Source organism: Microtus oregoni, unplaced genomic scaffold (assembly GCF_018167655.1).
Source record: "Microtus oregoni isolate MIOR12 unplaced genomic scaffold, Mior012 000029F_ref0000214, whole genome shotgun sequence".
In the NCBI taxonomy this organism is placed as follows: Eukaryota; Metazoa; Chordata; class Mammalia; order Rodentia; family Cricetidae; genus Microtus; species Microtus oregoni.
In genome coordinates, this window is record NW_024543088.1 from 22,037,954 (window position 1) to 22,053,022 (window position 15,069).

Sequence of the window (15,069 nt, forward strand, 5' to 3'; positions counted from 1 at the left end):
TTAAGGGAGCCACCTTAGAGTTGGCAAGAGACTTGAACCTAGAGTGGCTCCCAGATCACCAAGCCGAGGTCCCCAGTTAGTTCCTTGGGCAGCTGAGGATAGGGAACCTGAAATGACCCTATCCTATAGCAATACTGACGAATATCTTGCATATCATCATAGAACCTTCATCTGGTGATGGATGGAGATAGAGACAGAGACCCACACTGGAGCACTGAACTGAGCTCCCAAGGTCCCAATGAGGAGCAGAAGGAGGGAGAACATGAGCAAAGAAGTCGGGACCACGAGGGGTGCATCCACCCACTGAGACAGTGGAGCTGATCTACGGGGAGCTCACCAAGGCCAGCTGGACTGTGGCTGAAAAAGCATGGGATAAAACTGGACTCTCTGAGCATGGCGAACAATGAGGGCTGATGAGAAGCCAAGGACAATGGCACGGGGTTTTGAACCTACGTAATGTGCTGGCTTTGTGGGAGCCTAGCCAGTTTGGATGTTCACCTTCCTAGGAATGGACGGAGAGGGAAGGACCTAGGACTTACCACAGGGCAGGGAACCCTGACTGCTCTTTGGACTGGAGAGGGAGGGGGAGAGGAGTGGGGGGAGGGGGAGAAGAGTGGGAGGAGGGGGAGAAGGGTGGGAGGAGGGGGAGGGAAATGGGAGGCTGGGAGGAGGTGGAAACTTGGTTTTTTTTTTCTCCTTTTCTCAATAAAAAATGGAAAAAAAAAAAAAGCTAGTACATGCACTAGGATCAAAACTCAGTGCCTTTGTCCTTGACTTCTAGGTCAGCCCTCATTGTCAGCCAAGTTCAAAGAGTCCGGTTTGATCACATGCTCCATCAGTCCCAGTCCACCTGGCCATGGTGAGCTCCCATTAGATCAGCTCCCCCTTCCCCATCTCAGTGGGTGGGCACACCCCTTGCATTCCTGACTTCCTTGCTCATGTTCTCCCTCCTTCTGCTCCTCATTTGAACCTTGGGAGCTCAGTCCAGTGCTCCAATGTGGGGCTCTGTCTCAACAGAATCTTTATTAATTTTGATGGTATCCATAGCTTTTCTTCTGTGGAAACGAGAGCAAAGCCCCTTCCTCAATGTAGAATATCTGTTTTCCGTTCTGAGGTCAACACATCCTTGAAATACACCAGCTGATTTAATTCATAGACTCATTCCCACTCTGGATGGCCAGATGAAGGAGAACACAAAGTAATCCCACACTGGCTATGAATTGGATATGACAGGGGGTTATTTATTTAAAGGGGAGACTCACAGATCACAGTCCTCTGTATGAATGGGAAACAGGAATGGAGTCCAGCAACCAGATGTGAGTGGAGAGAGACAGAGAGAGCAATCACACAAATTTTGGCTACTCAAGGCCATGCCTAAACTGGTCCAGCACCTCAAAATCCACTGACCAAAGGACATTCTCCAGCAGATCTGCTTTAAACTTATCTAAGTGCTGTGAAAGAATAAAAAGGATTGTTTTTAATCACTAAAAAGTGCATTTATTTTGAACCTCATATGAGATGTACAGGTTGGTTAATTGAAATTATATATGATAAACTGAAAAAAGAAATTAATGAATAAAAATGGCCGAAGATTTATGACTAAAGTTTTGACTACTGCTTCACTAGAAAACGTATCTAAATGTTCAAAGCCATTTAAATATTCTGAATTTGAAAATACAGCTTGCTACAGTACAGAGAGGACCAAGAGGTGAGTTTTAAGCCACCTGGAGGACAGCCCATTCTCTAGGACCTCCATAGTGGAATAAAACTCTGGGACCCTCCCCCAACTGCTTCAGCTTCTCTAGCTAGCTGGTAACAGAGTTTTATGCAGGTAGGCTGCCCCAATATCCGCCCCCTTCCACAGGATCCTCATGAGATACAAGCCACATTCTGCCACCAAACTCATCTATTCTCCTGACACCTCAGTGGAACTCTGAGAAACAGCTTGATACACTACTGAGAAGGCCAAGAGGTGAGTGACTAGCTACTCGGTAGGACACCCCATTATCTAGGCCCTCCATACTAGGGCAAGACCCCAGACTCCTCCCCCACTAGTTACCTTATCTAGCCAGCTAGTAGGAAGAAAATTTCTTGCTCAGTGGACCAATATAGAAAATCAAGAAAGGAACTCTAAAGCACAAGCTGTGACTGCATAGTACCAAGAGAGCAAATCAGGAGAGGATACCAAAAGAGCAGGTTAAGAGAGACATCAGTGGCTCCCTGAGACTCAGACATTGACAATAAAGAGCAGGTCAAGAACAATTCTCAAAGCCTCAGACAGATACTGCAAAGATTGGACTGAGACTCCAAGACACTGCCAGCATCAACTGAAAGAAATGATGGGTAGGCACCAATGTAATATTTCATCCAGCAACCTAAGCAACATGTTACACAACAGGAATACTTGATTATCCTAAACAAGGAAAAGCAGAAGAAAATGATTTTAAATATATTTTTATAAAGATGATGGAGACCTTTGAAAAGGAAATGAAAAATTCCCTTTAAAAAATGGAGGAAAGAACAAACAAAAATTGGAAGAAATTAATAAATTCCACAAAGAAACCCAAGAATACCAAAGAAAACAATAAAACTTGAAACAAACAGTTCAAGACAAGAAGACTGAAATAGAAGCAATAGAGAAAACACCAACTGAGGAAATTCTGGCTGTGTAAAATCTGGGCAAATGAAGAGGAAATAGAGGCAACTATAATCAACAGAATACAAGAACCAGAATAGAGAATATCAGATGTTTAAAATACTATAGAGGAAATATATTCATTGGTCAAAGAAAGCAGTAAATCCAACAAATCCTTAACACAAAACATCCAGGAAATCTGAGACACCATGAAAAGACCAAACTTAAAAATAATAGGGATAGAAGAAGGAGAAGAACTCCAGCTCAAAGGCACAGAAAATATATTAAAAATCATAGAAGAAAACATTCCCAATCTAAAGAAGGATATACCTATGAAGGTACAAGAAGCTTACAGAACACCAAATAGAATGGACCAAAAAAATAAGTCCCCTTTCCATACAATAATCAAAATGCAAAACATGTGGAATAAATAAAGAATATTAAGATCTGCAAAAGAAAAAGTAAAGTAACATACAAAGGTATACCTATAAGAATTACACCCAACTTCTCAATGGAAACCATAAAAGTCAGAAGGTCCTGGACAGATGTGCTGCAGATACTAAGGGACAGACCACAGATGCAAGATCAGAGACCCAGATTACTACATCCAGCAAGTCTTTCAATCACCATTGATAGAGAAAAAATGATATTCCACAACAAAAGCAGTTTAAACAATACCTATCCAAAAACCCAGCCCAACAAAAAAGTACTAGAAGGAGAATTCCAACCCAAGGTAGCTAACTGAACCCACAAAAATACAGGCAACAGACAACCTTACACCAGCAAATCCAAAAGAAAGGAAAGATACCACCACTGCTACCAAAATATAACATAAATTAACAACCAGTGGTCATTAATATCTCTTAATATCAATGGACTCAGTCACCTATAAGAAGACACAGGCTAAGAGAATAGATAAAGAAACAGGATCCCGCTTTTTGCTGTATAGAAGAAAAACACTCAACCTCAAAGACAGACATTACCTCAAAGGGCTGGGAAAAGGTTTTCCAATCAAATGGACCTAAGAAACAAGCAGTTTAACTATCCTAATATCTAACAAAATAGACTTCAGACTAAAATCAATCAGGAGAGATGGAGAAGGACACTTTCTACTCATAACAGAAACAATTCATCAAGATGAAGTCTCAATCCTGAACATCTATACCCCTAATACAAGAACACTCATATATGTAAAAGAAACATTACTGAAGCTTAAATCACATATCAAACCCCACACACTAATAGTAGGAGAACCCTAAGAAAAATGTATGTAGATCCACCTTGAATGTCAAAATAGACAAGATCACGTGACAAAGTTGGGAACATAGGAGTCGGGGGAGAGGGAGGGTAGAAGGGGAAGAGAAGGAGAGGAGGGTATGGGCAAGGAGAAATTGAGGGAATGGGATAGTAGAGATGGAGGAAGGACAGAGATGTGAGCAAGGAAAGAGATATCTTGATTGAGGGGACCATTATGGGGTTAGCAAAGAACCTGGCACTAGATAGCTTCCCAGGAATCCACAAGGATGACCCTTAGCTAAGACCCTAAGAAGCAGAGGAGAGAATGCCAGAACTGGTCCTGCCCAGTAGTCAGACTGCTGAATATCTTAAATATCACCATAGAATCTTTATTCAGCAACTGATGGAAATAGAAGCAGAGACCCGCATCAGAGCACTGGACTGAGCTTCCAAAGTCCAGTTGAAGAGAGGGAAGAGTGAGAATATGAGCAAAGAGGTCAAGACACTGATGGGTACACCCACTAAAACAGTCTACCTGAGCTAATCGGAGCTCACCAACTCCAGCCAGACAGGGAAGGAACAAGCATAGGTCCAAACTAGTCCCTCTGAATGTGACTGACAGTTGCATGGCTGTGGCAAACTGAAGGGCCACTCACAGTGGCACCAAGATTTGTTCCTACCACTTGTACTACCTTTTTGGTAATTTATTCTCTTTGGATGGTTACCCTGATCACCCTAGTTATAACAGGGAGGGTCTTGGACCTTGCCCAAAGCAATATGTCTTACCCTCTCTGAGGACTGGATGGGGACTGTGGGGGTGGGGGGTAAGAGGAGGGAATGGGAAGAGATGGGGGATGGGAAACTTGGATTGGTATGTATAATAAAAAAAAGATAGTTTGTTTTCTTTTTAAAAAAATAAAAAAAGTAAAAGCATTCTGGATACAAATTTAATTAAATTTCTGTTTGATAATATATTATGAACAATATCCAGCCCTGTCCAGAAGCCAACATTGTGTGAGAATAGAAAACAACTCCCCTGAGAATAAGAGTTGAAGGAACTCTTCTCTCACACTGTATAGAAATAGTTTGTGGCTGAACATATCATCGATTTTATAAAATAGCACATGTTTAATCATAAGGAGTAGGTATATGTTTATAAATTGGGAAGCAATCTCAGAAGTGCCTTACATTGGAGATACTACTATTCCTCCACAGTCTTGAGTAGACTGAGCAGTGTCCTAGCCCTTCTCTCAGACAATACTGTTGAAGTATTATGTACACTAGGAACTATTTTGGCATTGCTTGTCATTGGAGAATAAAAATAGATAATGCCTAATAGGGTTCTGTAAACCTTGGAAATTTTCACATCCTTAAATTTCTTTCTTATTTCATTCAGTTGTTTACCTTTTCAAATCTTCATTATTACATCCGTTTGTATCTTCTGTATTCTTCGAACACATTGATAAATTGTTATTTCAAGTTTATTGTCTTTATGTCTTCTAAATAGCTTTCCTTAAAGAACATTACTATGTGAATAGTAATTTTTGGAGAGGCCATGCAAAATTTTTGTATAGTTTTGGAAAAGGAATTCATCTAGAGTTAAGTGGTTGCTTGTACATTTTGGTATGTACAACTTTTCCACCTTTGCTAAATAACCATTCAAATCTCTATTCCTCTTACCACAACTTGGAATGTTTTGGCGGGATAGTGCTTTATTTCAGTCTTGGGTCCATACAGCAGTGATGCACTATTGTCTTATCAGAAGGGATTCTAGCTTGGCTACATGTAAGTTTCACTTCTGACCACGTGGTGGCATGCTCTGTACAGCTAATAACTTCTCAATATGATTCCTCACAAGCCAAGGTTGTATTGGCAGAGAGCTGGAGGTAGTTGTTATCAGGAAGAATCTCAGGCATTCAGCATAGAATCTTCCATTGTGTTTACTGAATAGAGACAGAGGACAGCTCACTTGGAGGAAACCAAGGGCTCAGGAACAGTGCTATCTGTGGGTTGTGCAAATGGCTCAGCCCACAGATCCTTCAGTGGTGGAGACTGGGACTGTGCAGGATGGGGTGGTACTACCCAATAGATACAAAAGTGGCTCAAGCTGCAGACCCTCAGATGAGGAGCTTGAGCTCCTGGAGGCTCAGGAAGGTGATGATGGTACTTGAGAGAAGCATACACAACTTACTTTGATCACCAATCCTCATGTGTCAAGTGAAGGGGACTAGGGATGATAGGAGGTGAACAGCGCTATTTGAGAAGCAAGTAAATGATGTGCACTCATTTCTTGGGGGTGGCTTGGGGATCTATTTTTGTTACATTTGAGACAGGATCTTCTTTTATATCCCAAACTGGACTGAAACTCACAATAGAACACAGGCTCTTCTATTTGCCATGATCTCATGAGGAGACCTACTGCCTTGGAACCACAAGTGGTTGGAGTTACTCCATGAACATTGAAGGTTATTTTTTAAAGCTAATCTAAAAGTTTTGGAGAAATTAGAAACGTTTAATCAATCTCCAAATTATACTTTAATCCATTAAAACTGAAAACATAGGGCTTTAAAGAATGTTTTGATGGCTGAATTGAGTCAGTCATTTGGACTTTACAAAATTTCATCACATTTATGCCAGTTTAAGTTTTAAGCTACTCTATTTTTAAGTCTTTTAGGATGTGGGTTCTATAAGATACCTTGTCAGTCTGAAGGGAAGATCAGTGAATCCCATGATATACACTTGCTAGTACTGCTTACATAACTCAACATCACACAAAACAGAACAAAGTGAGTTTTGGAAGGAAATGCAGATAAAATTTGATTGATTTCAACTGATCCAAATATAGATGTCATCTCATCCATGCTTGATCTAGCTAATTGTGAGGATTAAATGAAGACCAAAGCATTACCTGAGGACAAGTTCGCATACCATGTTCAAGAAACATAATCCCAAGAGTGATTTAGATACAAACAAATTTAGTTATTTCAAGAATCATGTGTGTATAAACAACTTTGAGCTTCGCCTAAGACTTCACCCTTAGCAAATGTCTACATTTCATCCTCCTCAGACTACAGTGGACATCACCAAACACTGTCACACAATTTTTGATAAAATATAAGTTAATTATATTCATGTTAATTTCTGACAGGTTTTTAATAGAAACATAAGAAAGAATCTCTTTAATTTTATTTATTTTGATAAAATACTACATTGCAATGTGCCATGGCACTTAAGAAATATGCAGTCTTTAGGAAACATAAACTTCTCTATTAAAATTCACTCTTCTATGTATAATATTAATGCTGGCTCCCCATTCTTCATTATTTTAGAGAAATATTTATATTACAAATATACATGGTGAGCTAAAGACTTAATATGTTGTGTCCCTGTTGTATGTTGATTGTTGCTTGCATTTATCTTCAGTATTAGACCTGAATACATATATAAGAATTAGTAGAAAATTAGTACCTTCCTCTTAGCAATATTGTAAGTTCAAAGTAGGCTGAACTCAATAGAAGAAACTGTCAAAGCTTTTTGTATGAGCAAGCACTGTGAGGGAAAAGCATTTATTGTATGTTAGATGTTATTACTCACAAAAATATATGGCCTGGTTACAAAAATAACTGACATATTTTAAAAACAAAAAAGTCAACTTATTTCATGAATTTAACTTTACATGGTTACCATAAATCTACAATGATGAAAAATATAAGCTGTTGTAATGTATTCCTTTATCATACCAATTTGCACATAAAATATGCTTTTGAAGATATGACATTTCTGTCTTACCTAGGTAAGTCTTAAACTCAATATATTCATCATGTTGGACTTGAACTCATAGTATTCCCTTTTTTAATTTTTAAGCCCAACTACCTAAAATACAGCTAAAAATAGAACATAATAACCAACTAACTCATACTGCAACTTTGTTCATCCGTAATATTTTTAAGAATGCTCTGGACACTTCCCTGTTGCGGAGACTGTAAATGAGGGGATTCAACATAGGAGTAAGGATGGTATAGAAAGCTGACACCATTTTGTCCTGATTGGGAGAACGACCAGAAGAAGGCCTCATATAAATAAACATGGCTGCCCCATAGTACATTCCTACCACCACAAGGTGGGAGGAACAGGTTGCAAAAGCCTTGTGGCGACTCTCAGCAGAGGACATTCGAATGACAGCCAAAATCACACGAGTGTAGGAAGCAATAATGATTGATACAGGGAAAATAAGCATAATTACACAGCAAAAAAATATCATCATTTCATATATTGAGGTATCACTGCATGAAAGAGTGAGCAGGGCTGGAACCTCACAGAAAAAGTGAGGTATTTCTCTGGCACCACAATATGAGAAAGACAATGCTGCTGCAACTTCTATTATGCCATCAAGGGAACCAAGAATCCATGAGGAGGCAGCCATGAGACCACAGATTTTATGACTCATGAGAATAGGATACCTTAATGGATGGCAAATAGCTGCATAACGGTCATAGGCCATTAATGCCAACAGAAAACACTCGGCTCCAAGTAGAGATACATAGAAGAATATCTGGCATCCGCAGTTAGCCGTGGAGATGGACTTGTTCCCAGAGAGGAAGTTGAAGGCCATCTGGGGCACTGTAGTACAGATAAGCATAAGGTCCATGAGGGAAAGTTGGCTAAGAAGGATGTACATGGGAGTGTGAAGTTGAACATCCAAGTAGATGAGAAGCACCATGACAGAATTACCCAAGATGGCCATGAAGAAGATACCCAGTGTGAGTGAAAAGAAAAAAGTATGAAGAGGGCTATGATCAAAAATTCCCAGCAGGATGAAGTCATAGCTGAAGGTCCAGTTGTTCCATTGCATCATGAGTATGTTCACTGTGGAGACAGAATAAACAATAAAGGTCACAATGTGCCATTGAAAGGTTCCATTATTTCCATCAAAGATATATATATGAAAAATTGTGTCTTTGGGAATAAGCTATTTTACTTCATGATGGCAGTGATTAAAACTTACTTTTGAGTTCTCTTTTGCACTCTCTTTCTCTCTCTCATGCACACCAACATGCACACACACATGCAAATGCAAGCAGGAGAGTGCAAAGTTTTATTCTGTATTCAAAATTGACTTTCTACTCTTGTTTTTCTTGCCTTATCCCCTAAAGTGCTAGGATTACAGATGTACATGCACCACCATACCTGGCTTCATATGAATTTTAAACTCAAATTTATTAGTAAGCATATCTAGAAGATTACTAATATGTAATGCAAGCCAAATGCAAGTTTGAGGAAGAATTCAATGTGCGTGTATCTTTTCAGTCACCTCTTAATAATTATGAACACTATAGCTACTTTTGTTTTCAAAGCTTTTTTGTTATTCATAAAATTTAACTACATTTTTCCTTTTAATTTTTTAAATAAGCTTTTGATTATATTTTTGTATACCGTTATTTTCTTGTACATATGTCTGTATGCCACATGTATTTAATGTCCTTGGAGGCTAGAAAAGAACACCAAATACACTGGGACCTGAATTATAAATAGTTGTGACCTTCTATGAGGGTTTGGGGAATTGAACCTGAGTCCTCTAGAAGAGTGATGAATACTCATAAGCACTAAGTCATTTCTTCAGCCCCTGTATTATTTTTTAATATTTCACTTATCTCAATTTTAATACAATATATTTTGAGCACAATCTATCCTTCACCTACACCTGTAACCACCTTTCGCAGTCTCAATTTATTTTCCTATGCACTTTGAGTTTTCTTTTCTTTTTCATTTATTGAATCCAGCTTGTTTTGCCCAAATAATCTTAGGAATGAGGCTTGCTCTGGCATGTAGTAGACATATCATGTGTCACATTATTGAACAAAACTGATTGTTCAGGTATTGGTGAGATTTTCTACATACATTCTTATCCTGTACTGAAGGTTTTGTATGTTTTGACTTTCTACAAGACTTGTGTAAACAGTTATAACTACTGTGAGTTTATATTGTATCTACTGTGTTATTTCTAAAAGTGTATTTTCCTAGATATTATTTGCTGACTTCTATTCTTCAAATCTTTCTACCTTTTGTTCTATGAATCTCAGGGACACAGATGCTATATGTACATTCCATTTATGGTTAAACTATCAACTATCTCTTATTCTGTGTGTTTTGTCCAGTTGAAGTCTCTGTGTTAATTGCAATTAACTGGAAGAAGACTCTTCTCTGATGAGGATTGTGATATAGCCCAATGCATGAATACTGCAAGAAGTCATTAGGAATCATTTTATTAGTGTGCTCATTTAGGGCAAAGGTAGTATTGAATTCTCTCATGGAGCCTAAAACCTACCAGGCAAGGTTAAAAGAAATTCATAGAATTGAATAAAAATGAAAATACATCATAGTAAATATGTGAAATATAATAATATATTACAAATAAAAAAGTTTATAGGACTAAGTGACGACATTTTAAAAAGGTTTGGAGATATTTTATAGTAATAAAACAATAATAAAAACATTCAAAAAGAGTAGATGGGAATTGACCATTAAGTCCAAAAAAATAATGAAATAAAATATAGGAAATAATACAAAGAACCACTGAATCAAAATATTGATGCCTTAAAAATATTAACAAGATTAACAAAACTCTAGGCAAGTTAATTAAAATAAATTGAAAGAAAACTCAATAAAATCAGAAAATGAAATGAAAACATTATAACACACATTAAATAAATTCAGAGAATCATAAATGTATAACAAAAATCTATATACAGTGCAGTTATGAAACAGAGCCCAGGACTGACCTGAATTTCTTCTCCCTGCAGACTAGTTTTATGGTAGCATAAGGGAATATGCAAGCTTCCAATGGAGGGCAGCAATCAACAGTCAAACACAAATATTATGCCTATGAAACACTTCAATGACTAGCATGGACATTAATAATACTGGTCTTATTTTTTTCTTTTTTTTAAAATTTATTTATTTATTAAAGATTTCTGCCTCCTCCCCGCCACCGCCTCCCCCTCCCCCGGTCAAGTCCCCCTACCTCATCAGCTCAAGAGCAATCAGGGTTCCCTGACCTAAATAAATTTAAAAAAAAAATCACACAAAGACCCAACCAAGAAAGAGAATTACAGACCTATTTCACTCATGAACCTCGTTGCAAAAATTCTCAATAAAATACTGACAAACCGAATCGAAAAAAAATAATAATACTGGTCTTATACTGGCACAAATACCTTGCCAATAACCAAGAGCTCTCAACTTGGGTTTAAGACCTGTTCCATAAGAATGGAACAATGTCTAGTACTTGAAACTTACCTAACTACTCAGTTCCAGGGAAGTCATGATTATTGAAGAAGAATCTATAACCACTAATTTACTTAACCAGTATAATTTTTAACAAAATTCTATAAACATTTGTTCTTATATCCCCCAAAAAATTATACTGTTCACTCCCCATTAAGAAAATTACATTTTGCAACAGATGGGGTCACTACTGAAAACCACAGTCAATCAAAATGCGTAGGTTTAGTTCCAAGGAATACATCTACAAAACTCTCCTGAACCTAAGGCTCAGGAAACATTACAAAAGAGCATGCAGAAAGGTAGTAAGAGCCAGAGAATTATGGAATTTCCTATGAGACTGTGTCTCCCACAAAAATCCAAAGCTATACACGTGAACTATCATCAGCATGATGCCAAATGTCATCTGAAGAAGGGCAACCCCAATGGATGTGCCAAATTTGGCAGGATAAGCCCACAGAGCCTCATCCTGCACAATACTCTATAGGAAACCAGGGAAAACTGGGAACAGGGTAAGTAAGTGGTCTTCCCCAGAGAAGAGCACACCAATTTGTCCAGTGACAACCAGCCAAGCCTGACAACACACATACAAATAATATTATACAGACAAAACAGCTTATAATTAGACTTATATATTGTAAATGTGTGTGTAGTACAATGAATGCAATTATAATTAGCAGAAAAAGCACGAATTTAAAGGAGAGTGAAAATAGGTATATGGAAACATTTGGGAGGAGAAAGGGAAAAGAGAAATATAATTCCACTGTAATCTCAAAAATAAAAGTATCTATACAATGCTACACTGACAAATTTAAAAGAAATTAATTTCTAGCTAGATATGAATTACCAAAATCAAGTCAAGGTGATGCAAATCATTTAAATAGATCTCTAAAAAACAAAGAAAAAGAAATAATAATTAAATGAAAATAAGCTTGATATCAAGGGATTATTTTGCAGATTTCTACCATACCAGCAATAAAAGACAAAGAACAAGTCTTCTCTAATTATTACATAAAACAGACAAAGAAGGAACATTTTCATATGTGTTTGATGAAGTCTGCATTATCCCAATTCAAAACCAAAGATTCAAGAAAAATATTTATCTATCAGATGATCTCTGTAATAAACACAGACAAAAAAATTTTTCAGGAAAAATAATTATAAACTAAAATCATAAATACACCAAAAGACTACCCACTATAATTAATTTGGCTTTGTCCCAAAGATGCGGAGTTTATTCATCATATGCAAACCAATGACTATAATCACCATAAAAATAGACTGAGGAAAAGAAACCACAAGATTATTTCATTAGCTACAGAAAGAGGCTTTGACAAAATCCAACATTCCTTCATGATAAAACTCTAGAGAACCTAAGGAGACAGAGGCATATATCCACATATTAAACAAAGCCTCAACACTTTCCCTAACTCTCTTGACTGGCACCTTGATAATTTTGAGTTAAAAAGTTGTTTTACAATTACAGAACTTAGTTTTTATATATCAGAACAAATATACAAACTTTATAGTGTTCTGAGGAAAAAAGTTCAACCTATATATTTCTCTGTGTCCCGTATTCTTCAAAGGGGGCAAGTATTACATAATACTTTTGTTGTACAATTTCACTCACCACTTACTCCTAAACTGCTCCCCCAATGTCTCATTTATTTTTATTGTTCCATCACAGAAAGTTAAAGCCAACAACACTTTGTTGTAATTAAAGAAAATATCACTGAACTCTAACTAGGCTACCCAGACCAAATCCATGGAAGCAGTGTGTTAATAAAAACCAGTTATGTAACACTGTGAAAAATGAATTTAGATCTAGACGAGTAGTGTAATGATGGTATATTTCCCCCAACATGTATAAGAACATAAATTAGATTGTCAATACAGAAGGTTAGGATAAAGCTCAAGAGTAAAACTGGAAGAGAAGAAGATGTAAAAAAGGGCAAGGAACAGTGTTTAGTTAAAAAAGAATAGAATATTAGTATAGATGTTAGAGATATCCATTTAAATACAACATATTATTGCATTATACATTTTATGATAATTTAAATAATAGTATCATAAAATCTTATAATAATCCTCCATCTTTTTTTAATCTGATTTTTATTTTTGATTGTGTAAATGTTTAAGTGGGTAGATGTCATACATGAGGAAGTATTTAAGGAATGCAGAAGATGGTGATAGGTCCACTGGAGATGGAGTTAGAGGCACTTGTGAGCTGCTCATCATGGATACTGGGGCTGAATTTGGGATCAGTAGTCCATTTTAGCTACTGAGCCATCTTTTCAGCATTTCCAACTTTTGAATAATTAATGGATAAATAACTATTATAAAATTATTTTGAGGAATGGGATATTTGATATGTGCTGGAAAGAGGAGAGGAAAAGCATAAAGGGAAGTAAAGACATTGAGTAAAAACATGTCAAATAAATAGAATATGGAAAGATAGTGAATATCAAAAGAAAAGAAATCTTGAACTTATAAAGAAACTGAAAGATGGGAGCACAGAAAAGACAAAAAATGAGAAGAAAAGGGCAAATGAGGTAAAAATAAAAAAGATAGTGAAATTTGGTTGGAATAAATAAATATAAGCATCTACCCTCAATGTTTTATGCTATGTAATGTTATTAAAATTATGTAAAATGCCTCAAAATTAATATAGAAACAATGCACTACTATATATATACATATATATATATATATACACCTGTCATTGCCTAAACTTAAAATTACTAACAAATATGAGACTACAGAGAGAAACTTCAAATCATACCTCGCAAAAAGGATTGCTCATTTCTTCTAGGAGTGCCCGTGAGTACTGCTGTGGGAAATGTTCACATCTGAAACCCCTGAATTTATGTATAAAATTAATATGTTTTTTAATCCAACCAATATATTTTTCTCATGTTTTTGCAAAGATCTAATAGATTGTATTTTGTATTACTACTGTCCTAAGAAAGCAGCTGATATCCAAATTGTTCATGATTTCTACAGATTCAAATTTCACCTGACATTCACTGGAAAGTACTGTAGAAATTTTGCAACAATTCAGTTAATTCCATTGAGATATATTTTCCATGAGAAACTTGTGAATGCCTACTTACAGATCTGGGATACAAGAACATGATCTAAGGCATCTCCATCTTTTTCTTTTCAATGAAGTTTCATTATTTCAAAGGACTTTACTTCTATATTTTGTGTCACCTTCCAGTTACAATTCATACACTTACATGTACACATATACAATCATAAATACACAGATTTATACAACTGAAAACACATGTACATTCTCTACACATATTTCTGTATTCTTCTTGATTGTGTAGAAATCAAATTCTTCAATATACTGAGTTCAGAGATAATATGTGGCCTTGTTCTTTGTTCTTTAAAAATAACGTGTAAGAAACCTTGATTTTAAACAAAAAGGTATTTTATGTTTACTCTGCTATCAACTCTTGTGTTAAAAGCCAAACCACATGCCTCTGATAATTTTCTGTCTTCTTGGTGTAGGAAGCACAGAAGTTCTTACATGCACAGATATGTACTGGGAGAACCAGGAATGCAAAACACATAGGATTTTTTTTTCAAGGGGGGAGATGTATATTATGTTTTCTACCCAGGAGGCTGTGAACAGACATGTTCTAATGGCCTTGTGACTTTTGTAGTTTCTATGTAGCCAGAGATCACACAGAATCATCCCTGAGACCCTTGTCTTGAGCTTTTTTTTTTTCAGTTAATTGATAGAACCAATCTTTGTGGAAGATGTCTGATGTACTTTACAGAGAGTTTCTATGTATTTAAGTCTTCAGCTTTGTTGTGCATGTTGGGTTGAGCTAATTAACACCAAGAATTTTTTCACAAAATTGTGTTGTATTTAAATATACCATTAAAAAACCTCTCAGAGTTTG

The 15,069-nt window shown here is 36.6% G+C and overlaps 1 protein-coding gene across 1 annotated transcript; it reads right to left on the bottom strand.

Annotated features, from left to right (window-relative positions):
• Positions 1-7,784: 7,784 nt before the first annotated feature.
• Positions 7,785-8,726, bottom strand: LOC121464814 (olfactory receptor 2M3-like). The gene has a single exon (XM_041677906.1). The coding sequence runs from the start codon at positions 8,724-8,726 to the stop codon at positions 7,785-7,787; it is 942 nt and encodes a 313-aa protein (XP_041533840.1).
• Positions 8,727-15,069: the final 6,343 nt, after the last annotated feature.